A 25053-nucleotide genomic window follows, 5' to 3' on the forward strand; every position below is an offset into this window, starting at 1 on the left:
GCAAAACATGTCAGGTCTAGCTAGCTCTCTCTTACTTTTATGTGTCAGGTGTTTATGTGAAGGTCCTTCTCGATCTCTACCAGCTACACCCTTCCCCGGCCCCGCCCCGCTAACGCCCCGCCCCTCCTATCCAGTTTGCCTGCCCCAGTCCACCCCTATTGACCTCCCTTCGTCCTCGGTTTGAGGCAATTCGCCGGTACGCGCCCGGTATTCACATTTTACTTTTGACGCTGAAGTGTAAGGTCATTTCCAAACTGTTGTTTTTAGTTTATTTTTGGCATGGCCGATTCCACAAGTGCTGACGTACCGATGAAGTTTTGGCTTCGCGCCGAGTCGAAGCCACACGAGCAAAGGACACCGCTCACTCCGTACACGTGCAGAGAACTGCTCGCAGCCGGTGAGGTTATTTATGCTTTACTTCAGTTTACTTGTACTTGTTTAGCTTAATATTTTGCTTGAAGTTTAGGTTTAGCGTTTCTTTGTTGGATTTCCTTTTTGTTATTTCTTTTTTCAAAAAAAGATCGGCTTGATTTAATCAGATTGCGCTATTTCAGAATGAATGGATGATTTGAATCGAACATGCTGATATCAGACCGCCTTCCAAGAAGACTTAAATGTAAGGCTTTGCAACCTGCTTTCTAGCCGGTTAGCATGCATTTCTGTTCAAGACTTAACGGTTATTATCTATTTAATCAAACAAAGCTCTTAAACTTAAGGCTTACTGCAGGTGAATGATCAGAGGTTAGTGCCCGCCATGTTGAACTTTGGCGCATCGCTGGAGATCATTCACACAACGCTGCTTGAGACATCCTTGACACTATAGCTTGTATCTATTGTTTACCGAAAATAAGAAGTGTATAATTGTTTGTAATAATAATGAACGATTCGAGTAGTTTAGTAACGGTAATAGGGCTGAATAAACTTTACAAAATCGGCCGAGCGGGGAGCGCCAATATATTAAATTATGGAATATTGGTTGAGTTCTTTGTTTTGCAAATTTACGGTCCGAGCCGAGGCGAAGGCGAAAACGCATTTTTCCCCGTTTATTTCTAAAAAATCGCGTCCACAGTTTCATTCCCAGTGGCCTCACTCCTCTCTGTTGCTGAGCAGTTGAAAAGAAGACTATTGGTACGAGATGGGTGTGAAATGTTTAGGGCCACCTTGGTCCACATTATTTGCATGTGTTGGAACGTTTTGTAGAACGAGGCATAACATTATAGGTGCTGTTCTTATTCAAATAAGTGGCTCTGTTTTCTGTAATTTAGGCTACGTTTAAACGGGACTGGACCGGAACCGTTCTGAACTGGACTGGACCGGATCAGCTTCTGTTTACATGGAACTGTTTGAAACCTATCCAGGTGTTTACAAGGGACCGTTCTGGAACTGGTCCGCAACGGATCCAATACTGGACCTGCAAATCAACAGGTCCAGTTTTGGATCCATTCCGGACCGGTTCCAGAATGGACCCGTGTAAACAAAAGGCCTATCTAGTCTGATTTTCGGACCAGGTCCATTTGGAACCAGCTCAGTGTAAACATAGCCTTATTCAATACTCAAAAGCATAAGCCTTAGGTGTGCAAAGTCACACTTTTTCTCCAATCTGAAGGTCCCTAATAACATCCTGGAGAGGGGGTACTCTGCAAATTTTAGCTGGGGCTGTGCCGCTGAGACAATGTTCATGCAGCTGCCTTTTGTAACCCTATTCTAGACTAAACACCAAAAAATGCTACCCTATCCTAGCGCTATTAATCAACGCTTCTTTTGTTATCAGTGCTACCAGGGGTCCAGTAAATTTGCTGTATTGCCACTGTACTGATTTTTAAATGTCATTTACTAGGAAACTTTGTATATACAAAATTCTTCAAACGACTGATTAGTTTCATGGAAAATAAAATAAACTTACTCCCATATTACATGAAATCTCTCTATTAAAGGTCATGAGGTCTTTGTAGAAAAATCGAAGGACCGAGTTTATAAAGAAGTTGATTATGAAAGGTGGGTCATATATGGAAGGTCATAGAATGTTTATAAAGTAGCTTAACAAGTGAAAAGAGGACATATTAAATTGAAGTTTTTTAAAAAAAATTACCATCTATTGCCCCCTTTTCCTTTTCTGTATTATTAGCTTGTAAATTTTTGTGGCAAGTTAAAAAAAACATGTACACTTAAAAAGATTGCTGTGTTGCTGTGTAGCTCATGTTCAGAAGCCTCTTGCAAAATGCAAAGAAAAATAGAAGTGTTTTAGAAAATTTGTGAGGGGGGGCAGAGGGGGGTCTGTACTCCCTGCTTCCTGTACCTGTATTCCCGGTTCTTGTACTGTCCACTAAGGTTCCTGCTTCTTGCCCCCCCCCCCCCCTGGGTGTGGAAATAATCTAAAAAGTATATATTCTCCCTGAACAAGATTTTGCTCCCTTCACACATCTCCTAAACCTGTTTTTTTTCCTTGTTTGTTTGTTTTCTTCATTTAGAGTTGGATGTAAAATTGTAGAAGAAGGAAGCTGGCCTGATGCTCCAACAGAGGCTTATATCGTGGGAATTAAAGAACTGCCAGATGAGGATCTTCCTCTTAAACATCGTCACATTTACTTTGGCCATGCCTATAAGGTGAGAAGCATAACATAGCATCAAACAATTTGGCTTGTGACACCGTAAAAGCTCTATAAAGCCTCCTGAGTGGGCTAATTCCTTTTTTAAGACCATTTGAGGGTGGGTCATATTTAAGTATTTCTAATCAAATAATTTAATATCAGTTGGGGTACATATTAAAAAAAAAATAAAGTGGACTTTTTAATGTTTCAGTGCTGTTTGGTAACATATTTTCATAAATTAAATAGCAACAACAATAATAATTAAATGTGGTGGATGGAAAGTGTTAAGTTCCCTCTTTTCCTTGTTCATAAGTTGTCATGATTTTCCATCTAGGGAGGGGAGCGTCTTATTAGTGAGGGGGTCAGGGATGTCGCTAGGGGCCAGCTGTTGGCTAATTTCACCGACTAAAAGAGAAGTTAAATCGGGCTGAAATTTCACAACAAAGACTTGGGTAAACTTTTAGAGCTGCCAAGGCCAGGAAAGCCAGCTGGGCTTGCTAATGAGCCGGCTAAGTGTTTTCCTTGCTACATCCCTGGGGCCGCTTTTTTAAAATATTTTACTTTCAGATGGGGGACTTTTCAGAGAGGGGGGCTTAATAAGCTTTTGCAGTTAGTGTTGCATTTCCACCTGAAAGCAGCTGAGAGAAATCAAGGTGTTTTTTTAATTTGTTCAGTGGGGTGTAACAGATCTAGAAACAAGCTTGCTTTCAAGTCATCGTCTTTGTTAATCCTTTCTTGTAATGGGGTAACTGGTAATCAATGTTCTTGTGCCTTACTTGTATACCTGCCAACTTTTTCTGGGTCAAAGGCGTGAGATTTTTATCCTAAGAATGCCAGGATTTCCGAAGACGATACGACCATGTCCAAAGACGTCCGAAGTATTCCGAAGACGTTACGAAGATATCTCGATCCCAGTGCATGGATGTGTTTTGCTTAAAACACAACCGCCTTCCCAAATTTGCTTTTCTTGTTGAAACTCTGAGATTTCGGGGAAAGTATCGTCATTTAATCATTTAATATGGAGTTTTTGTTTCTCACATTGCTTGGAGTTTACATATTTTTGGAAAGTGTGTCAGTTATGATTGTAATAACTCACATTTTTCGACTAGGCGTGAGAAATTGGTTCGTAAGTGTGAGTTGGCGTGAGATTGAAGTTTTCAACCCGCAGGCGTGAGAGTTGGCAGGTATATACTTGGACTTAAGAAGCACTCTAAATATTATTTGTCTGATTGTTTAAAGATAATCAATAAACAAAATGATGTCAATGTATTATTTTGAGCTGACTTTTTAATTAAATTAGCTGGTCAGCATTGCAATGATATAAATAATATCTTTTAATAACTTATCGTTACCTTAAAATATTTGTAATCTTTACCATATTTATTTAATTATTTCTGCCTGAATGAGATTTCAAAAGTCACTCATCTTCATAATATTGTCAAGGGATGCAAAAATGAAATTAAGGGAAAGTCAATGAAGTTGTACTGGAACCTAGGGAAGTTAATCAAAAAAAAAAAACAGATGAGATCTACTGTACATATGTGCAAGAAAGCTGTGATTTCACTCCCCAAAAATGCCCTTAATGCAAACCCCTCAAAATACTTTAATATCTTATTATCAAACAGTTTGACCCAAAGCAATTTGGCATGCTAGACCCAAAACTATAAACAAGGGCATTTTGACAATATTTGTCTTTACTTTTAAAAATATTTGATACTATAAATTAAAGAAATTCGATTTTCCATCTGCTCTCGGGATTGTCAATTTTTACAGAGGTTCTTAAATTGTGGTGCAGGGTATTGTGTGACATCAGGGTATTGTGTGACATCACATAGTGTTCAACACTGGTAGAAGGTGTCACAGATGTTACAGTATTAAACAGTTACACAATGTTACAGGCTGTTACATGGTATTACTCGTTACCACACGTTGTTAAACAGTGGTATCCATTGGACCTAATGGTTGATGTTTTCTTTCCAAGAAATTGCCGCTTAACACTGAGCTGATAGGGGACAGAGCATAGGCTGGACCCCTGAAGACATGTAATGTTTTGATGATAAATAATCAGTTGTAAACAAACATTTTCTAGAAAATTTCATGGTTGTACATATTTCTCAGGACTGTTTTCATAGAGAAATCCAAAACAATTTAATTTTATATCATAAATATGTGCCACTTCAATGTAGTCTTAAATTTTACCAACAAATTAGTTTACACCAGCGCTTTCTGCATTCTGCAAAATACAGTATACCCTAATCCTGTTGCTAATTAAATATTGTTAAAATTATTGCAAATACATGTTGCATGTTGCATATTGGATCTTGCATAATATATGTTTATCAATTTAATTTTTGCAAATCAATTATAAAGGGAACAGAGTAAAAAAGAGAAGACTTAGAACAGAAATAAAAGTATACAAAATTTTTAAATTTTGCCAAGAATAATGTATTGCAGAAATTATTTATATGCGTTTAAAGCAATTTTAAATCTTGCCAGCTTCCAAAAAATAATGACTAACTCGAACCTAACTTGCTATCACACTAATCCACTAACAATTTAATTGTAATAATTGAGTAATTATTAGTATTTCTGAACTAAGTGAAAGGATTCTTGTTGTTGTATATCTCAGGGACAAGATGGATGGAGCGACTTACTGCAGAGGTTCCATCAAGGAGGTGGAGAACTGCTTGATGTTGAATTTATTGTGGATGATAATGGTTGGTACATGTCTTTTATAAAATACAGTTACTGTTAGTACCGTCGCTTGCATCTAAGCGTGAACACGTGCCGCCGAAACATGATCTAATTGGGTATCAAACGTGGCATGATTGGTCATCAAACGTTTGAAGTTTAGCAGACCGTAACGGCAACTTTCGCGTCGAAACTTCAACACATTCCGGTTTCGAAACAGTCGAAATAGCGGAAAGATTGGATATCAAGACTTCCTTCGACAAATTGATCCTGATCTGTGTCGATATGCATTTGCAGGTTCACATGAATCACTTCTGGTGCAAAATTTCGCCTGTTCTCAGTGTTTGTGGTGAGCATTTTGAGAGTGAAAGTTGTCGTTACGGTCTGCTAAACTCCAATGTTTCATGACGAAACATGCCATGTTTGATACGCAATTAGATCATGTTTCGGCGGCTCGTGTTCACGCTTAGATGCAAGCGACGGTAGTAAAGACTCGTGTATAAGCCGCATTCGTATATAAGCCGCACCCCCAACTTTGAAGCATGATTTTGAGAAAAAAATAAAAACGTAAAAAAGCACTGAGGTAAAGATGTAGTTGTTTGTTGGTGATAAGCTTGGCCATCGAAAGCTAATGCCACGTATTTGCTGCAAGCTAATTAATACATTAATCAACTCTTACAATACCTTTTACAAGCTTCTCTGGAATTGAAATCCCAATACCTTTCAAAAAGGATGCTCTTTTGACAAGATATTGTCTTTATTGGTAAGTCCAATGTGGAAAACGATGAAATTGAATTGAAATAGTACGAACACAACAGATGGAGAATGATACAAAACGATTGCTTAGTAACCACACGGTCATTTAAAGAGAGAAGTCTGGGTCGAGTCACGTTCGATCGGTGATCGGTAAACGTCATTCTAAGGGGACAGACCAAAAAGCTACCCCTCAAAAGCAATGGTCTCGTAGATAAGCCGCACCCACAATTTTAAGCCCAAATTTTCAGCAAAAAAAAGTGTGGCTTATACACGAGTTTAGTCCCAGTTCTGGAAAAGTTATTTAATATTCTCCTATCAAACTGGCCACCATGTATTTCTCTTGGCATTAGCTCTGAACTTAAGCAAAAAATTTAATTCAAAATTGTTCAATATTCTCGTCACTTGATTGCTTAACAGTGTACTATTCGTATTGTACTTGGAGATATTAACTTGTGATCACACTGCAGACTGCTTTATATTTAGTTTTTCAGTTTTGCCTTCCACCTGATGGTCCATGCTGTAACTGTTTTTTGTTTGTTTGTGATATCAAATTTGACCTTAACTTGTTTGTTGCCTTGGCAACTAGTGAGATACTCGCATGTAAACCAGTAACCAAACAACAAATTTATTTTATTGCACTGCATGGCTTTCTCTTCATGAAGTGGTGATAATAATGAAACCCAAACATTTTTAAAATGCCTACACGTATGTGGCTTTTTCTACAGGAGTGCGAGAAGTGGCAGAGTTTGGACCAATGGCAGGCCTTGCTGGTGCCGCTCTTGCTGTAGCAGTCTGGTGTCATCAGCAACTAAAGTATGTTCCCATGATCACATGCATTTAATGCACTCACAACGCATGCATGTAAACTGGTAGTTTGTGTCCTTGTTGTATGGTAACTGTTGGATCGCTGTATTGTGGATTACATCAAAGTTCAGTGTCGGATCCAGACCTTCAGATAAGGGGGGGTGATCATCAAGACCCTAGAATAGGGGGGTGCTCTCGAAAAAAATTTTTGTTCTAAAAGTGAAAGGGGGGAGGGGGTGGGCCCCACGGGCCCCTCTCCTAGATCCGCCACTGGAGTTATTTCCAGTTTGAGTATGTGTAGATGAAACAATAAAACAGAAACTTACCTGATCTTACTGGAAGCACTCTTTATTTTTTACTTACCGGTAACTTTTAATAATATATACTTGTATATCTTAGCAATATTATGTTGTTGTGATTTAATAATTTTGTTCTGGCCAATCTGAGTCAATGTGATGATACTTAACAATATTCAATGTAATTTTGTTTTATCCATTATTTTTATACAATCAGGCCTAATGAAATGTTCCCGAGTGTGTCTCCATACATGTCTGAAGATGACCTCGTGAACTATTTGAGAAGCCAACTACAGTTGATAGCAAACCAAAGGGGTATGTTGGGGTGATACAGGGTTGCATGTGGGGTAGGAAGGGGAGGGGAGGGGAAGGGAGGGGAGGGGGTATGAGTGACTATGGTTGTTGTACTGGCTAGTTTGATCAAAAGCTGATTGATGCTAACCCAGAGTTGGAATTTGATCAAGGATTCAATTTTTCTGTTGTATAAAAATGTTTTTACTGCCATGTTTTGTGGAGATGTCAAAACTTGAGGACAGAAAATTTTAAAAAGAAAACCTCAATGATAATTTAAAAAAGTGGAATCAAAATTCACGCTAATCCTGTATTAGCTTGATCATGCTTTGAACAACTCGACTCTGGACTTAAGATTCGTTTAAGCCATCAGGTTACCTTGGCTGGGGTAACAGTTTTTATGCTGGAGTCTGTTTTTTTAAAAATTGATAGTATTTAAAATTGTTAATGGTGAGCGTTGATCTTTGGTCAAATGTTTTATTAATAGCGAAACATACTACAAAACAATATGAAGTAAAAAAGTCACTGGGTTATATTTAGTTAAATCATTTAACTTTACTAGGTGTCCTTGAAGTTCACCCAAAGGTATTGATAATTGGAAGTGGTGGTCGCTGTGGCATAGGAGCATCTTACATTCTGGAAAAGGTTGGAATTCCAAGGTCAGTGTTAAATAGGTGATCAATACGACCAACCCATCAATTCAACCATCTTTAGTTGTTAACTCCACATACAGTATTTTCTAACACTTTTTTGTTCACTCAAGCACAACCCCCCTTAGTCAAGTATATTTTGTAGTCTCCAACCTTAATTTTCTTTGTAAATCTACTCACTCAAGATAAAGCAAGTAAAAACTCATTGTGTTCCTGTACTCCAAAGACCAGCTGCAAACAAGAGTATAATAGTATGCGGATAGTTTGAAAGCAATTTCATTTATGGCCCTTGGTGGTCATACTGCAGGGGTCCCACTGTAATATTGTGCTGGCATGACCACTTGGGGTAATCATACCTGCCAACCCCCAGAGTACAAAAATCTGGAGATGTCTAGAAATCTTTGCATTATAAGAATGTCATTTGTGACAATGAAAAACTTGGAAGACTCCTGGAAAAACAGAGAGAGTTGGTGGGTATGGGTAGTGCAGAAGATGAAATGTAAAGCAAACTATGATTACCTTGCTTGAAATTCATTGCTTGAAAGTCTGTATTTCGTGTTTTATGTTTAAAGTGAAAATGTTGTCAAGTGGAGAAGACAGGACACACAGGCTGGTGGACCTTTTCCTGTGATCTTAAGCTATGATATTTTTGTCAACTGCATCTTCTTATCAAAGGTAATTTTACAAATTATGTTATTGATTCAGGTAAAAAAAAATTTTTGGATTTGGTTGAGAAATTGTAGAGACAGGGGAATTTACCTAGTAGGTTGGAAAAGAGAGGCGGGAAGATCGGGATTCCCAAGATGGAGGGAATTGGGGGAAATAGGATAAATTTGTTAGACTGTATGATATTTAAGGGATATGGCCAAAGAGACAGGAACTTCTAAGGAAGATATTCAGACCCTCCCATCATCTGCATGAGAAAAACTTACTAGGTGAGGCTTAAAATTTTTTTTAACAGTATTTAATTTTTTTATCTGACAGAAAATTCCACCATTTCTGACTAAAGAAATGTTCCACAACAATACCAGGTACTGTAATAAAATGCTCTCATTACAGCTGGATATAATAAACAAATTCTATAAAATATCTATCTGTTTGAATCGGTACAGCAGGAAGAATTCAAAGTGTTCTAGACTTGGAAAATGCAGGGACCTGTTGATTCAAGGGCTTGCATATCTTTGGTGTCTACAATCCAACAATTGAACAATCTGCATGATTTAGCTCTTTGCATGAAAAATGCTGCTATATTCATTCAATATTTCTTAATTAAACCATGTTACTGTCTATTACAGAAATTTGACAGTAATTTCTGATGTGAGTTGTGATTGTACAAGTCCTGACAATCCGCTGCCGATTTATGACTCCATCACAACCTTTGTGAAGCCAACCCATCGACTGGATATGAGGTAAAGATATATTATGACTGAAAATGATACAACTGTATCTGATGAAAAGAAAGTCATTTTCACAAGAGAAATTTGCAAGTTCCCAGGGTGCAAAAAAAAAAAAAAAAGATTTTCCAGTTTGCCTTTTGGGCAAGCCTTTGGGTGTTTTCAAATTTCTCTGTTTTTCAATTTATCCAGATTAATGTGGATTGTGCCTCAGATTCTTAGATTTTATTTTTTGTTAGATTTTCTGTATGTTTATTTCTATTTGTTGGCCAGCTGGTGGGATACCAACCCTCCAAATTTATTTTTTCCTTAGTGGTCATTAATTTGGCCACCGACTGCTCAAGTTTGGTTGCAAGTAAAAAAATTTAGTCACTAAATTAAGCTCATGCTTTCAATCCTTCTTCTCAATTTTAGTCGCCAGGCTGGCGACTTCAGTTCCATTATAGTGGTCAGCTCCGAAATTTTAGTTGCCATGGCAACTAAAATGGTCTTAACTTGGAGGGTTGGATACCTCGACTGCTTTACCAACTTCAATAAAGTTGATGACGATTTTTTTTCCTCACAGCCCAAGCACTAAGCTCCTGGATGTTATTGCAATTGATCACCTTCCATCTCTTCTGCCAAAGGACAGCAGTGATAAATATGCCGCAAAACTCCTTCCTTTCCTGTTCAAACTCCCAGAGGTATGAGTGAGTGGAAGAACAATATGTTTTTAGTTTGCCTGAACAAACACTAGCTAGAATACTTGTTTTTATTTTCTGTGAGCAACAGTTAACTCAGCTATACCTTGTTGATTTTGTGCTTAATCTAGAAAGTAGAAACTTGTTGTCTAAAAGGAATGCAGTCAGATCTGCCATAATCAGACACCTTTGGGACCAGAAAGCATCCACTCAAGAGAGGCGTCCAATCATGGGAGGTTAAAAATGTAATGTTTGTGTCGGTATGTAGCATGGACCATGACTTGGTGTTTGCAGAGGTGTCTGGCCTATGTGAGGTGACTGTCGGCTGAGGTTGAACTGTATTATTAAATATGATGTGTGGTTCTCAGGAAAAGCATCCACTGTGCCTTTAGCCATCTTAGGACAAACCACCTGTTCAGTTATGTCCATGTTTAAATTTTCAGTTAAGTTGAATTATGGAAGGTGTAGTGGCCTAATGGCTAGCACCCTGGACTCCAGATCAAGCGGCCCAGGTTTGAGCCCTTGCCAGAATCACAACCGGTATATTGTGTTCTTGGGCAAGACACTTTACTCTCATAGTGCCCCTCTCCACCCAGGTGTGTAAATAGGTAACAGCAAACTTAATGCTGGAGGGGGGGGGGGGGGAAACCCTGCAATTGATCCCATCCAAGAGGGAGTAGAAATACTCCAAATCACTTTATGCTACAGAAACCAGAATAAGCTCCAGCCTGATGAGCCACTAGGGCTCGAATGCAGACTTACCCTTTGAGGTTGAGTGGAGGGTAAGCATTTTTATTTTATTTATTTATAACAACTTTATTGCAACATAGAAGACGAAATGCAAAAGGGTTTCTGCAGGGAGGAACCTTATCCTTATGAAGAGCTGACCCCCCCCCCCCAAAAAAAAAAAAAAAAAAAAAAAAAACTAATAATAATAATACCGTAATAATATATAATAAAAAAATATTGAATTATTTATTATTATCAACATAACCTTATTTTTTCCTTTAGGCAGTCACTTTTCCCGCCTGGGTGAGAGTCAAGAATATCTACAGTCAGAAATTGGGTGAAGCCCTAGCAGGGGTTGAAGTGCGACCACGGAAGGAGTCTGTGGCTAGAGATGAGGCGGAGATGTCATCATCAGAAGAAGACACACAATGAACAGAAGTGAATGAACTGAAGGATGAGCTTTACAAATAATGCCAAAGAGCTTATTCCTTCCATCTTCAATTCATTTTAATCCATCACTTTTTTGCAGTGCTACTGAATAATAATATATAAACACTTTTTGTGAAGGGAATATACAGTTGAATTCCGATAACTCAACCCTTCTATGACTCGAACCTCCCGCTAACTCGAACCTTTTCTGATTCCCCTTCAGATCATTTTCTTACTAATTTTACCCTCCTTAACTCACACTCCCGATAATTGGAACCGTTTTCGATTTCCCTTAAAGGTTCAAGTTAACGGGATTCAACTGCAGTAGTTAATGGTACACGTGAAGCCTGTTATGATACTAGTGGGTTTTGTGATTGGATTGTTAACTATTGTTTGTGTTAGGGCTAAACATTTTCATGTGATCAAAAGTGGGTATTGTTGAACCTCTCATAAGGGGACACAGTAAAACCATTTTAGAAATAAGACTTGTAAGTCCACAACTATAACAATTATATATTTGGTTGCATTGATTCTATTTTCCCTAGTCAAAATGACATTATTTGATGCATTTTGTTCACTAGATTTGATTTTTCTGGCAGTCTGCTCAGTTAAAGCAACATAATAAATTCTGAACAATTTATGTACTAGTGTCCTTTCACTAGATATAACAAAACAATGTAGTGTTGTCATCTCATACAACTCCATGTCTAACTCCTCTTACTGTACCTTATACATTCAACTTTCTCTAAAATGGATGCCATTGGGACTTGCTCCAACTGTCTGTCTTAGAGAAGTGTTCATCTTATAGGGAGTTTAGTCACAGTGAAATGACTTAAAAACTACAGGGGCGGGACCAGCACCACGCATCTGTCTTAAAGGTGTCCATTCAGAGAGAGTTGACTGTATATATTTTGTGTGTTTGCAGGACTAAGTCTCATTGCCTTGTTATCTTTGGAGCTTACAAATTGTAGATTTTAGGCATAACCAAGGGCCATAACTAGCAAGAGGCAAGACGAGGCAGTTGCCTCGTCTAAATCTTTACACAAAAAATAAAAACAAAATATGTTTGATGGCCGGAAAAATAAATAATCCCCAGTTGAACAAGATTGATTTTTCTCAAGAAATACTGCATGAAAAAATGTCTCTGAAAGCGATTCAGAGCTTTTAAATTTCAAAATTTTCTGGAGGGCATGCCCCCAGAACCCACAAGCAAGATCTTGCCTTGTCTATGGCAAAGTCCTGGCTACGGCCCTGGCATAACTGGAGCCCTCAGTCAGTGGTTGTTTTGTGCAGGCATTGTCTGGAGCTAGAATTCATAGATTATAGGGACCATAACTGTGTCCCCCTTCTGGGAGGTGTCCTAAACTTGACTTTCAAATGAATTATTAGTATTCTATTTTTGATTACAGTGAAAGTGATAGCATTTAGGGGGAATCATTTGTTGCAGTTCACTAATAAATTGATTGTGGGCAATGTTATTGATAACCTTAGCTGACATCCTTATGTGGTCACCTAATCAGTACACAACACAAATATAGCACAAGACTTGCTTGCAGGTCTTACAATATTCTTTTACTCCAGTTAGAACAAACTGGAAAATAGTCAGGTTTCAATGTGTAAGTCTATATAGGACTTGAATAATAATGGAACAAAATCTATGGAATTATATTTCCCATTATTGACTGTTATATGAATTTATTTACCAGAATATTTTATTCTCAATTATATGCACAGCTGAAAATTTTCATATCACTATTTATATTTCCACTTATATTTTACTACATTGTAATATGGGGCTATAATCTTTACTTGTTCAGTGAAAAAAATGTTATTTTACTAGCCTGTTTTGTAGTTTCGTGCCTTTTTGCCAGTTTACCCTTATTATAAAGTGGTACTATAGACTGTATGGAGATTTTTCATTGTACACCCTTTGTCAGTTCTTTGTCAGTTCCCTCTCTTTGTCACACAATGTTAGGCTCTTTGGAGGGAGCATAGTGTTGCACAACACATGAGGGCCAGAACTTGAGTAAGGTACGCCTCATACCAGACAAAACTTACTTTTTGGCTCATAGATGTATTCCCCACTTGAGAGTTATAGCTTAAAGTGTGCAAGGTTTTAAAATAGAATGCAAATGATTATAAAGCGTTTTCATAAAGATATCAAGATCGTTTTGCTTGCATCAAAAACGTCAACAAACTCAGAGCTATGGTGATGTAGGTGAAAAGGAGTATATTCCTTAAATGTTAACTTAGCATTTCTCATTGTAGTCAATAAGTTATTGCCAAAACAAAGTTTGGAAATTTACAGACCGTTGTATGAGATCGCCATATTGGTGTTCCACTTTGGTACACCAATATCCCCAGCAATTTAGTGACACTGGCATCTAGAATATACTAAAAGAGCAACTTTGTAGGTTCAATAGTTTTGAATTTAGAATTTTTTGATGACGTCGTGTTAAAACCCTCTGTTCCCCACAAGGTTCAGACAACATCAGCATGTTCTGAGAGAAATAACTATGATCAAGGCAAAGTTGTTTTAAAAAAGTTTTCGAAATTGTTTTGGGAAAATCGGTCGCCATTCTGGTTTGTTTGTCTGAGTCATGATGTCACTCGCGCCCTTTCCTATAACTGTTACACGGTCAGTATTGGAGATTGGAGTCAGTAATGCTTAATGTGTAATGTGGAGTGATATGCCCAACATTTTACTGTTGACATGCTCTGGACTATGAGACATGACAGACACTGGAGCCACACAAGAAAAACCTCTGGCATCCAGGGTAGCTCTGGACCAGTGAAATCACATAAAATGCTTCTCCCTCCCTGCCTCTTCTTCCTAGTTGGGGGGTGGGGGGAGGGCAGGGGCCGTCTGAACTTACCCTTTCCCGTACCATTTTCAGAATAAGTGGTACCAGCTATTAAAATATTAAGTATGTTGTGAAGTTTTTCTCAATTTCTCTCGGCTCCCACCCCTTTCCGACTAGCAATCGAAGAGCCCTCCCCTGTCCTGCCTTTCATAATTTTTTAGCTGACCCGTCCTTGTTCCTCTGCTTCCCTCCCTCTCTCGCTCTCTAACATAGCCATCCTAGTTTTTAAATTGTTTTTCTATACAGCCCCACTGTGAGGAAATCTCAGTTTTTTTACTTTCCACATTGAAATAGATTATTGATCCCATGGACGTTTTCGATATTTTATTGTTAATTTGCCAAGGCCACATCACATTTTTTGCGTTCAAGAATCCGCTTTAAAAACTTCTTATCTTGTGTTGGTGGATTATCGCGAAAGGACCGAAAGGCAAAAAATAAAAGAAAGAAAAGAAAAGACAACCTTTTCTCCGCTCACGTGACCATTCAAAACGCAAAAGCGGGGGTAGATTGGGGAGAGTGACCCGCAAAGCCCGCCTTCTTCTCGCCCCTCTTTTTTTGGGGGGAAATGTGCTGTTTCTGCTCATCCCAAACGATTCCTGTGAGTGTAACTTGCTGGAAATCAATTGCATTTGCTCTGTCGTTTTGCGGCGTAAAGGAGTTTAAACAAAGTCGCAACAGTTCATCAAGAATTGCCAAATCATGAGTCATCACATTTGGCTTCGCGCGGAGACGAAACCCAACGAACAACGGAGTGCGTTGACTCCTGAGAAATGCCGAGAATTAATCGAAAAAGGTAAACCCAAAGCTAAGCTGAATATTAATCTCTATATAAAATACGTCGCAGATAAAAACGGAGCCGATTTTATGGTTTAAAATTTGCGTGTGCCAACGCTCACGATTTTGTGGTGACTCTCACCACAGGCACACCATCCATTGTTTGTGAGGTCATTGGCTTTTAATAATATTGTATATTTTCATTTATTTTTTCTGTTTTCATTTCTTAAGCCTTATCGCTTTTGCGTACAGTAGTGGTTAGAAAAGGCAGTTTTTTAGAGTTTTGTTTAATGTTCCTGATAGCTGTTAGGTCACCATTTTTTTTTTAAACTTTTAATAACATATAAACAGAGTGGTATGCCTGTGGATTTATGACGTTGTCCAATTTTTTTTTTTTTTACAAAGTCTCTCCGGGCTGCATCTCACCATTTATTTTGAAAAAAAAAAAACTGAATTTGTTCTCCTTCTCAGAAAGTGGGTTAAGTTACGTTGTGATGTGAATTGAGTAACATAAAGTCAGTAATTATGAGGCCTTCCGAGGGGCTTTGGAGACAGGCGACATTAATCCGAAATAGCTAAAAATGTAGCTACAATCTTGTTTCAGAGCACCAACAGCGAACAGAAACTAGCACCGGTGTATGTTTCCAACAGGGACAATGTTTCCCTCACCAAATAGGCGACAAGTGAAGCGGCAAAACGACATCAGAAACCCCCTTGGAAGGCTTCAATTATGGTGATGATCTCTCATGTTCGTGAGAGTGACACTGTGTTTTATAAGCAAAATCTATTGCTTTCTCGCCTGTTTAGGTTTTCAAGTTACCGTGGAATGGTCTGACCAGTCTATCTTCAGAAATGAAGAATTTCAATGGTGTGTTCCATGATTCAAGCTTTTTATAATATTATTATTAGTTAATAATATTTTCAACTGGTTGAGGATTGAAAGACATGAAAAAATGTTTTTTCCCATACTTCACTGACACCTGGATTTAAGTTGGTAAAGATTATCTCGCACACCATACATGTATGTGATATTTGTGGAATTCTACAAGGAGTACACTTGGCGAATTACAGTGTAGACATGTTTAATAATCTAGCAGCCTTGCTACATGTGTGGATGGGGACAGGGGACAGGGGGCGGGAGCCCAGGAGAAAAGGGGCGTGAAAAGGGAGGGTAGGAAGTGGGATTCCTAAGGTGGAGGAAAACAGGAGAAAATGAGTAAAATTTCCCAACATTTCGTTATGTTTCGCAATAGATACGGGACAAAGAGGAGAGAACGGCAACAGAAAGGGGCAGAAGGTGGGAGTAATAAATAAGGGAAGCAGGAGTAATAGGTACAGGAGGCAGGAGGTTTAGATCGCCCTGTCCCCACTTGCACACATGTAGATAATAGAGAGATTAAGCATGACGTTTGTTTTTCCCACAAATGGCAAAATTTCAACTTCTGCTGTGTTCCATTTGGCATTTGTATGCAGAAATGAGTAGATTTGTGCTTGTCATGAACTTGAAATTTTTTCCATATTTTTATGAGGTAAAAAAATGAAAGGCAAGTCGTGTTTGCCGTTTGCCGTATAACGTCATGCTTAATCTCTCTAATCTGTCACTATATAATAGATAGACATTTGAACAATTTTTTTCATTTTAGTATTCCAGGTGTCAATATGGCTCCTGCTGGCTCTTGGGTCAGTGCTCCCAAAGAGGCCATAATTTTGGGACTAAAGGAACTGCCTCACTGTGCAGACCCAATATCTCAAAGGCACATCTTCTTTGCTCATGCATATAAGGTAAGAGTACTGACCATTCTAGGTCTTTGCCCTGTATATTTTGGGTGGGGCTTTGCCGCTGGGATTCTGAAACCATTACCCTGTAACAGACCATGTTCAGCTGATTTTGCAACCCTATAGTAGACTTGACACTGAAAATCGCTACCCTATCCCAGAGTTGCTTTTTTAAGAACTGTATCACTATTAGTGTTTTTAATGGAAAACTATCCATCAACAGCATTGCCGCAATAACTTTATTCACGTTTAGGATAGTCTCTTTTCTCTTTGAGTATTTATTCCTATTCTGGGCTTAATTCTTCATACCACTGATCAATTTCCCGGCAAATGATACCCTATTCTAGACCAAAACTCACTGATTTCTATACCCTATCCCAGACTAAACTGCTTGAAAACCATACCCTTTGCAGTGGCACATACCTATATAGCTCATATATGGGTGTCTCTCCTGGCTCTTTTCATCTCCACTGTTAGGTGATTGATCTGATTTCTTTTGACTTTCTAAAGCAAATTGGCCTACCGTAAAGTTCTGTGTATAAGCCACACCCGTAGATAAGCCGCACCCCTGATTTGGAAGCTCAAATTTTGGGGAAAAAAAATATACAGATCATAAAGTTTGAAGTTCAAGTGAAGTTCTATTGGTAAACAATCAAGGGCAAACAAGCACGGTTTCGAAACACTGACACGGTGGTTGTTGCAATGTTTAATATAAATTAAGTCTTACGAAAGCTAAATTTCACTTGTCATACCTCCTTTTTAGTTTGAGTTGAACTATAGCATGATAAAGTGACTAGGCGTATTGCTACTTCCTCTGGATGGGATGCTTGTCTGTCGCAGGATACCCCCCCCCCCCCCGCCCATAGCGCTGTCCCAGGTCTCTGTAACAGATTGCTAGTACCCATTTGTATTCCATGAAGGAGAGAGGCACTGTGAGAGTTTAGTTTCACTATCTTGTCCAAGAACCCAAAGCAATATGACACTGGCCAGCACTTGAACCCATGTCACTTGATCCAGAATCCAACAGGCTAGGTCACTGATTATTAGGCAACTGCATCTTCACATGTCCGATTGTAAATGTATAACCCACTGCATCTTGTTTTAAAACTGCTTCCTTTTAAATCAATGTGGTTTACTTATAGAATCAAACAGGTTGGGCAGACTTACTTCACCGTTTCATCAAAGGAGGAGGCAGTATTTATGATATTGAATTTATGACAGATGAGAATGGTAAGTCAGACTAATAAGCCCGCGTCGGACTTGGCATCATATGTGGATTGAGTCTGTTGTTGATGGTTCTTGTCCTTGCTCTGGGGGTTTTACTCCGAGTTTTCCTGTTCTCCTCCCTCCACAAAAACTAACACTTCCAAATTCCAATTCTATCCACAATACATGGCCCCACAAGTTTATAGCTTTTAATCCTTACTGTGTCTAAAACAGGTAGGGTAAAAATCAAATGACTATACTGTGCATAATTTGCATTAAAGGTGGGACTGAACATGAGAGAACTGGATTTAGTGAACAGATAACAATCCCTTGAACACTGAATCAAATAGGGCTCTCACAAAGGAAAATTTAAGATAGTAGTAATGTAGTTCATGTGCTCCCAGCATGATCACATATAAAGCTCAAGTTCCCTCTTGTCTTAACCCTCTCACTCCCAAGAGTGCCATATGGCACATGATGCCATTACATGCACAATATTTGGTCAATTTGTATGAAATTTGGACAGGAAAATGGTCTTGAACAGATCTGTCTTTTTAAAGCATAAAATCACACCCCCTAGCATATGAGACCTGATTAACCACCCCTATAACTTTTGCAACTTTTTTCCTCTTTCAATTTTAAAATAAAGTAAATATCTAAAAACAACCCACACATTAAGAGCTGCAAATTAAGCTATAGTTAAGGGGTATACCCAAAATATAGGCGGAATGAGATATTTTTTAATGTTTTATTTTTTTGGTTTTGTCACCTTTTGAATTAAAACAGTGACTTCCTCTGGGTCTGTTAGTATGATTTATGACATACCAGAAACAGTACCTTTCAATTGGTATATTGTATGTGGTCTTTGGGTCCATAGTTACCGTTTTACAAAAATGTGGTATTTCCCATGGGAGTGAAAGGGTTACACTCCTTCTTATTAAAGCGTGAACACTTAAAATATGTCTGGAATGTTCTTTGTGTTTTAACCAATCACATGCGAGAACTTCAGACCGCAGAAACCACAAACAACGAATGATGGGTTTCCATCGGTCACGGAACAATATTCGGTTCTCGTTTCGCTCCAATTTACAAGGAAACACTAATTGTAATTCCTTTCTTTTTGAGAACATTCACTGCCGTACTGAAGAATATGTATGAGTGATTTTTTTATAGAAAAAATTGAAAAACCAATGCGCCCGATGCCACGATTTGCCCCAGTTGCCGCCAATTTTCAAAAATTGTAACGAATTCGTTTCTGCAGTTACCGTTCGCCTGATGGCATGTTACAATTTGAACTGAGGTAAGCTTGCATTTTCCGGTTTTTATCTCACCCCAACTATTGTAGCAGACCTAAACACTGATAGAAGGAAGGTTCGTTTCTTCGATATCAGCGAAACGATAGCGGGAAGGAAAAGCGAAAATCAAGCGATTGAGGTGTTTACTTTGCACCAATCTGTTATCACGGCAACATTTTGAATAATTTTCGTCTGGAGCCTTTACAGTTTGCAGTCTTACGATCACGGAACCTCTGATTGCCTTAGGGTTGAAATCGTTTGCCGAAATAAATCGAATCCCTTGTTCTACCGAAAAGATTTACAATCAGTAACGAAAACTCCACAATTTTGTATTTTATTTTTGGTTTATCGTGTTTACATCTTATGTCTAGACGTGTCTACAACATACTGCATGCACTGAACCATGTCGTATAACGTCGCTGAAGGAACCGTCCTTTTTTTTTCCTTCAAAAATCCCTGAAACCTTGTTCTGGATGGCCCTCGATACGACAGAATAGCAGTTCTTTAAATTCCTGAAAAAGACAGAGCGTGTATCCTGAAACAAAATAAGAACTAAAGTTGCTCCGTGACCGATGGAAACCCATTTGTTGTTTGTGGTTTCTGCGGTCTGAAGTTCTCGCATGTGATTGGCTAAACATAAACATTCCAGACATATTTTTTAGTGTTCACGCTTTTATAAGAAGGAGTGTAATTGTTTAGACTTTACAGAAATGAATAAGGACTCTTATGAAGCAGAGCAGGCAGTCAACTGAATATTTGATAAAATTTCTAAATGTTAATTTCAAGGAAGAAGAGTTGTTGCTGAGTTTAGTGGAATGGCAGGACTTGGAGGAATGGGACTGGGAATACTTGCTTGGTGCCACCAACAACTGAGGTATGAGAAAGGAAAAGTAAACTGGCCTGAGTAAATTTGAAAAGTTTATAATTAAGTTCACTTTCTCAACAGTCCTGATAAACCAATGGCTGCAGTGAAACCTTATGGTAATGAAGCTGCATTCATTGATCACATCAAACAACAACTCAAACAAGTTGCCAAGTTGAAAGGTACATCATACAGGCAACCCTCCACGTTTACTTTTTTCCTTAGTGGCCATTTGGCCACCAACTACCGTAATGATTTGATTTAGCGCCCGGGGCGCTTATTCACTTTTGGCACCTTTAGGGAGGGCGCTTATTCGAGACAGGGCACTAATTCGGGACAGGGCGCTTATTTAATTTTTTGCAAAACAACCAAATGTTTAAAACAGAACTGTAATATATTTTAAAATAACTAGCAATCACATAAACTGCAACAGCAAAAACTTGTTGAAAGTTCAGTTACTTTTACAAGAATTGTTCATTTTAGCAGTAAATGTATACATGTACGGTATGGTGAATGTTCATGAGTTTATCTTTTCCACGTCAACGACTTCAGTAGAGTCAGTTAGCCACAATAGGAGCGCTTTTAAGAATAGGGTTGCGTATACGAATGGGGTTGCTTATTAGAATGGGGGCGCTTATTAGAATAGGGGCGCTTATTAACAAAAACAGATTCGAAGGGGGGCGCTTATTCGGAAGGGGGCGCTTATTGGAAGGAGGGCGCTTAATCGAATCATTACGGTACTCAAGTTTTGGTCGCCAGTGAAAAATTTTAGTCACCAAATTAAGCTGATGCTTTCAATCATTCCTCTCAATTTTAGTCGCCAGGCTGGCGACGTTGGTCCAAATTTAGTCGCCAGCTCCAAAATTTTAGTCGCCATGGCGACTAAAATGGTCTTAACTTGGAGGGTTGTATACAGGTTAATCATTAACAGACCTCACCCTTTGCATGCTCAATTTGTCTCCCACTCACCTTAGGGGAGTAGGGGTGGTACAGTGGTGACAGTGCCCACCTCCCACCAGTGTGGCTGACCCAGACTGGACTCAGCATCACATACAACATGTGAGTTGAGTTTGTTGTTGGTTCTTGTCCTTAGTTCTGAGGATTTTCTCCGGGTTCTTCCGTTTTCTCACTCCACAAAAACCAACACTCCGAGTCCTAATAATTATTGACAAGAGTTCCCCCCTACCCCACTGGCATGCATCTTCTACAGAGTTTTACAGTTCTTACAAAGGGTTCTTTTGTGAGTTTGAAATAACATACAAATAACTGAATAACATGCAAATAACTGGAATCATTATTTGGAAATTTTAGGTGTTCCTGAATTGTTTCCTCGGATCATGGTGATGGGTGCCCTGGGTCGCTGTGGTAAAGGAGCTTTAGAGATTGCTTATAAACTGGGTATTCCAAAGTAAGAGCTAGTTGACTTATAATTTATCATGTAATTATTTTTTGGGGGGTAGGGAGGAGGAAAGGGAGGGGGGGGCCTTAGATGGTGAATTTTGTTGTCGCAACCAGATGTGTGGTTGAACAGTTATCTGAAGTTTGGCATGTTTACTGTTGGCAGATAATTACAAACGTGTTAGTTGGGCAACATTGTTTTTTTGTTCTTATTGACTTCTGCCTTCTTGGCTTTCATTGTTACTGTAGGTCTGCTATCGCAGAATGGGACCTGGATGAAACAAAGGCGGGTGGCCCATTCAAGGAGATACTGGACTATGACATTCTTGTCAACTGCATCCTTCTTATGGAGGTATATACTGTGATTGTTTGGACGATCCTTAGTCTTTGCTACTTATAACTGTACTTTGCCATGAAAAGTTAAGGTGATGTCTTATTTTGAGCTGTCTGACGCAAGGCTTTGCTTTTAAGGTCAACTTGTTTTTTGCACGACTTGTGTAATTTCAAATATGTACAAATGTACATGTAACATAATCCCTTGTGTTGTGCAAAATGTAGTCGGAATAGGTTTCGACTTGTGGCACGGTAACTTGCATTGGGTAGCCAAATGGTGAAAAGCATGTTCTGACAGGCATATTTCTTCTGGCAACTCCCCTTGGGAAGTGGGAGGGCTTAGTATTTTATTCATTTGGCTATTATGTTACAACTTGTAAATTTGTCGTTACTGTGAATAACCAGTCAGCTGCTGTACATGCATGCATGCATATGCATTCACTTTTTTCTTTGCAGAAAATTCCTCCATTTCTCACAAAGGAGATGTTAGAGACAGATGACAGGTAAATTAACAGTCAGAGTTTTCAAAAGAATTGCTCTTTAATTTGTGGTTACTATTATATTAAGTAAAAATAATTATCAGCTACTAAATGTATAGGCATCCATCTGTAAATCTTTGCTCTGAAAATTTAAACAAAATTAAACACTAAGCATACTCTGAGCCACCAGGTTTGATGTGTAACTTTCAAATGAAAAGTACAACATTAACATTGGCGAAGCTTACATCTCTTGATTGCGGCAATCGGTAAGACATTTAATCAAAGGCTCTTCGAGCAACCTCATAGTAATGACGGTCATTCAATGAAGTGCCGACCTTTACATTTTTTTTTTCTAAATAAGTGTCCAATTAAGTAATGCAATCTCACTTCATTTGCGTTTGAATGTTATATTATTCCACATGAGTTGCATCATTGATGGTTCGTGCTCTCAGGTGTCGTAGAGCTATTCAGTTTTCACCACCAAAATATTTACTGTTTAGTGTATTCATCCTAGCCTCAACCTAGTAAACTGACTTGTTTTTGGAAGGCATTAGATACAACATCATACAATGTTTACTCCTAGGAACTTGAGTATGGTGGTTGACGTGAGTTGCGATCCCAATAATCCATACAATCCTTTGCCATTCTACAATTCAATAACTACATTTGATCATCCATGTGAGAGATTAGAACTCAGGTTTGTTGAACTTAATTAATTAATTAATTTAATTATAATTAGTATAATTATGATTATTATTAAATAATGAATTAGTTAAATTACTGGTAATTTATATTTGAACATTTAATGACATAGTTTATATGCTCTATAAGAGTGTAGACCCAGAAATATATGGTCAATTTGTTAAATATCCTAGAAAAACAGCACTTGCAAGCATTAGAACGGATGAATTGCGTATTTTTGCTTGAGTGTGCAACTATAATTATGGTGTTGTCGTTAATGACTACAGTTTTGCATAACTACACACACATGTACACCTCCCAAAATATAAACCCCCAAATACCTCAACCTTTTCAAACCACAATACATACACCATATCAAATATCATAACCTTACAATGAATAATAAATTGAATAAGAATTTTTTTAGCTGAAATTTTTTTTTTTTTGCCAGTTGTCATGTAATAATAATCAGCACAAAATTGTAATATTATGTCCCCTCACATTTTTTTCTATTTTCCTTTAGCTCCAGTAAGCCTCTTGATGTGCTGGCAATTGATCACTTACCTTCCGTTTTACCACGTGAAAGTAGTGAGAGATTTGCCAATAAGATGACACCTTATTTAATGAAATTAGTAGAGGTAAGGAGAAAAATAGTTTTTTGTCAGTTTTGTTCGCACTTTTGTTGCAGGTCACCAAATATTGTGTTAATGTTACAAATAGTATGATAGTTTTGTTTAAGGTTGTATATTTTGACACAGCACTGTTGCACTCATCTTGTGTATACCCTCTTTCACTGAGTCTATGATGTGATGAGATGTTTGGTCTCTTGCTTCCACCGTGTGTTTGCCATTTTGTTCAATCAAACACCATTATAACATTACACAACCCCATTGAGGTTGTTTGAAGTAAAAATTAAAATTAATTGGGGGTTAATACCCTTTCATGCTTTTTGCAAGTGTATACAATTGAAGTTAATTTGTACATTTAATTTTGATTGATAATTAGAAAATAAATACCAGTAGATTAACTTGCAGGTACTTGTTTTGAACTGCTAGTGTACATTTTAAATGAAAAAGTGCATTCCAAAATGTAATAAACAAGGAATTCTGATTACAAAAAACTTCTATATTTAATTTCAGGATCCTGTTTGGATCAGAACTAAGAAGATGTTTGATCAAAAGGCAGCAGAAGCTAAAGCAGTTTTGAAAACAGGCTTGCAGCATTGACAGAATACATGGACATGACAAGGGTTGTGTTTTCAACAAATCTGAGGAGAAGCTGGGTGGTTAGAAAATTTAAATTCAATGACTTGTCCAATTTATTTCTTATTTGCTTTTTAAGTTTTAATAAAATTAATTTTAACTAGTAAGGGGGCCGGATCATCCAGACCCTGGAAATAGGGTGACTTGCTCTCAAAAAAAATTTTCTCGGCCTGCGCGCCTCAGTTTGGCCTAAAAAAAGGTTGGAACCTGGGCACCCCAGGCCCCTCCCCTAGACCTGCCACTGGTATGTGCACTATCGAAAGAAAGCACTGCCCTTGGGGATATTTAATTTGTAGACTGTAGTCATTGTAGCACAAAACTAAAATGTATCACTAGCTCGCTTTGTAGACAGTTGAATAAGTCTATGCGTTGCTATTTAAATGAGTGACGAGGCAGTTACATTTTTATAATTTAACTCTTATCCAGTTGCAACCTAAAATGCCAATTTATAATTTAAAATAATTTTTAACATTTTTAGATAAGAAAGAATTAGATATTTGTATGTATCGCTTATTTAAATTGGAATTCATTAATTTTATTACACTTGCAGTAGTGAATTTGTATTTGTAGGTATGTAAATTTAAAATTTTAGCGCTCAGCACTAACAAGCCGAGAGAGTATTGGATAGCAGGGTAATACCATTATTTTTAGCACTTTACACAGTCAAAAGAATAAAATAAGAGGTAGTTTTAATTTTAGTCAATTGCTCCATGAAAAGTGCATGCATAGGTTTTACCAGTAAATTGAAATCTGTAATAATAACAAATAAGAGATTTTTTTAGTGTGAATAAAGTTAATCATTACAAAAGATTGAG

The 25053-nt window shown here is 38.1% G+C and overlaps 1 protein-coding gene across 1 annotated transcript; it reads left to right on the top strand.

Moving 5' to 3' along the window:
• Nucleotides 1-192: 192 nt before the first annotated feature.
• Nucleotides 193-25036, top strand: LOC144648241 (uncharacterized). The gene is made up of 24 exons (XM_078507859.1): nucleotides 193-397; nucleotides 1935-1995; nucleotides 2469-2604; nucleotides 5218-5305; nucleotides 6761-6848; nucleotides 7353-7450; nucleotides 7989-8085; nucleotides 8649-8751; nucleotides 9061-9107; nucleotides 9372-9485; nucleotides 10036-10153; nucleotides 11162-11308; nucleotides 14836-14965; nucleotides 15754-15814; nucleotides 16590-16728; nucleotides 17865-17952; nucleotides 20010-20097; nucleotides 20170-20267; nucleotides 21397-21493; nucleotides 21733-21835; nucleotides 22273-22319; nucleotides 22879-22992; nucleotides 23500-23614; nucleotides 24116-25036. The coding sequence occupies exons 1-24, from the start codon at nucleotides 280-282 to the stop codon at nucleotides 24200-24202; spliced, it is 2382 nt and encodes a 793-aa protein (XP_078363985.1). The 5' UTR covers nucleotides 193-279; the 3' UTR covers nucleotides 24203-25036.
• The last annotated feature ends 17 nt before the right edge of the window (nucleotides 25037-25053 follow it).

Source organism: Oculina patagonica, chromosome 4 (genome assembly GCF_052425735.1).
Source record: "Oculina patagonica isolate OP01 chromosome 4, crgOcupat, whole genome shotgun sequence".
NCBI lineage: Eukaryota > Metazoa > Cnidaria > Anthozoa > Scleractinia > Oculinidae > Oculina > Oculina patagonica.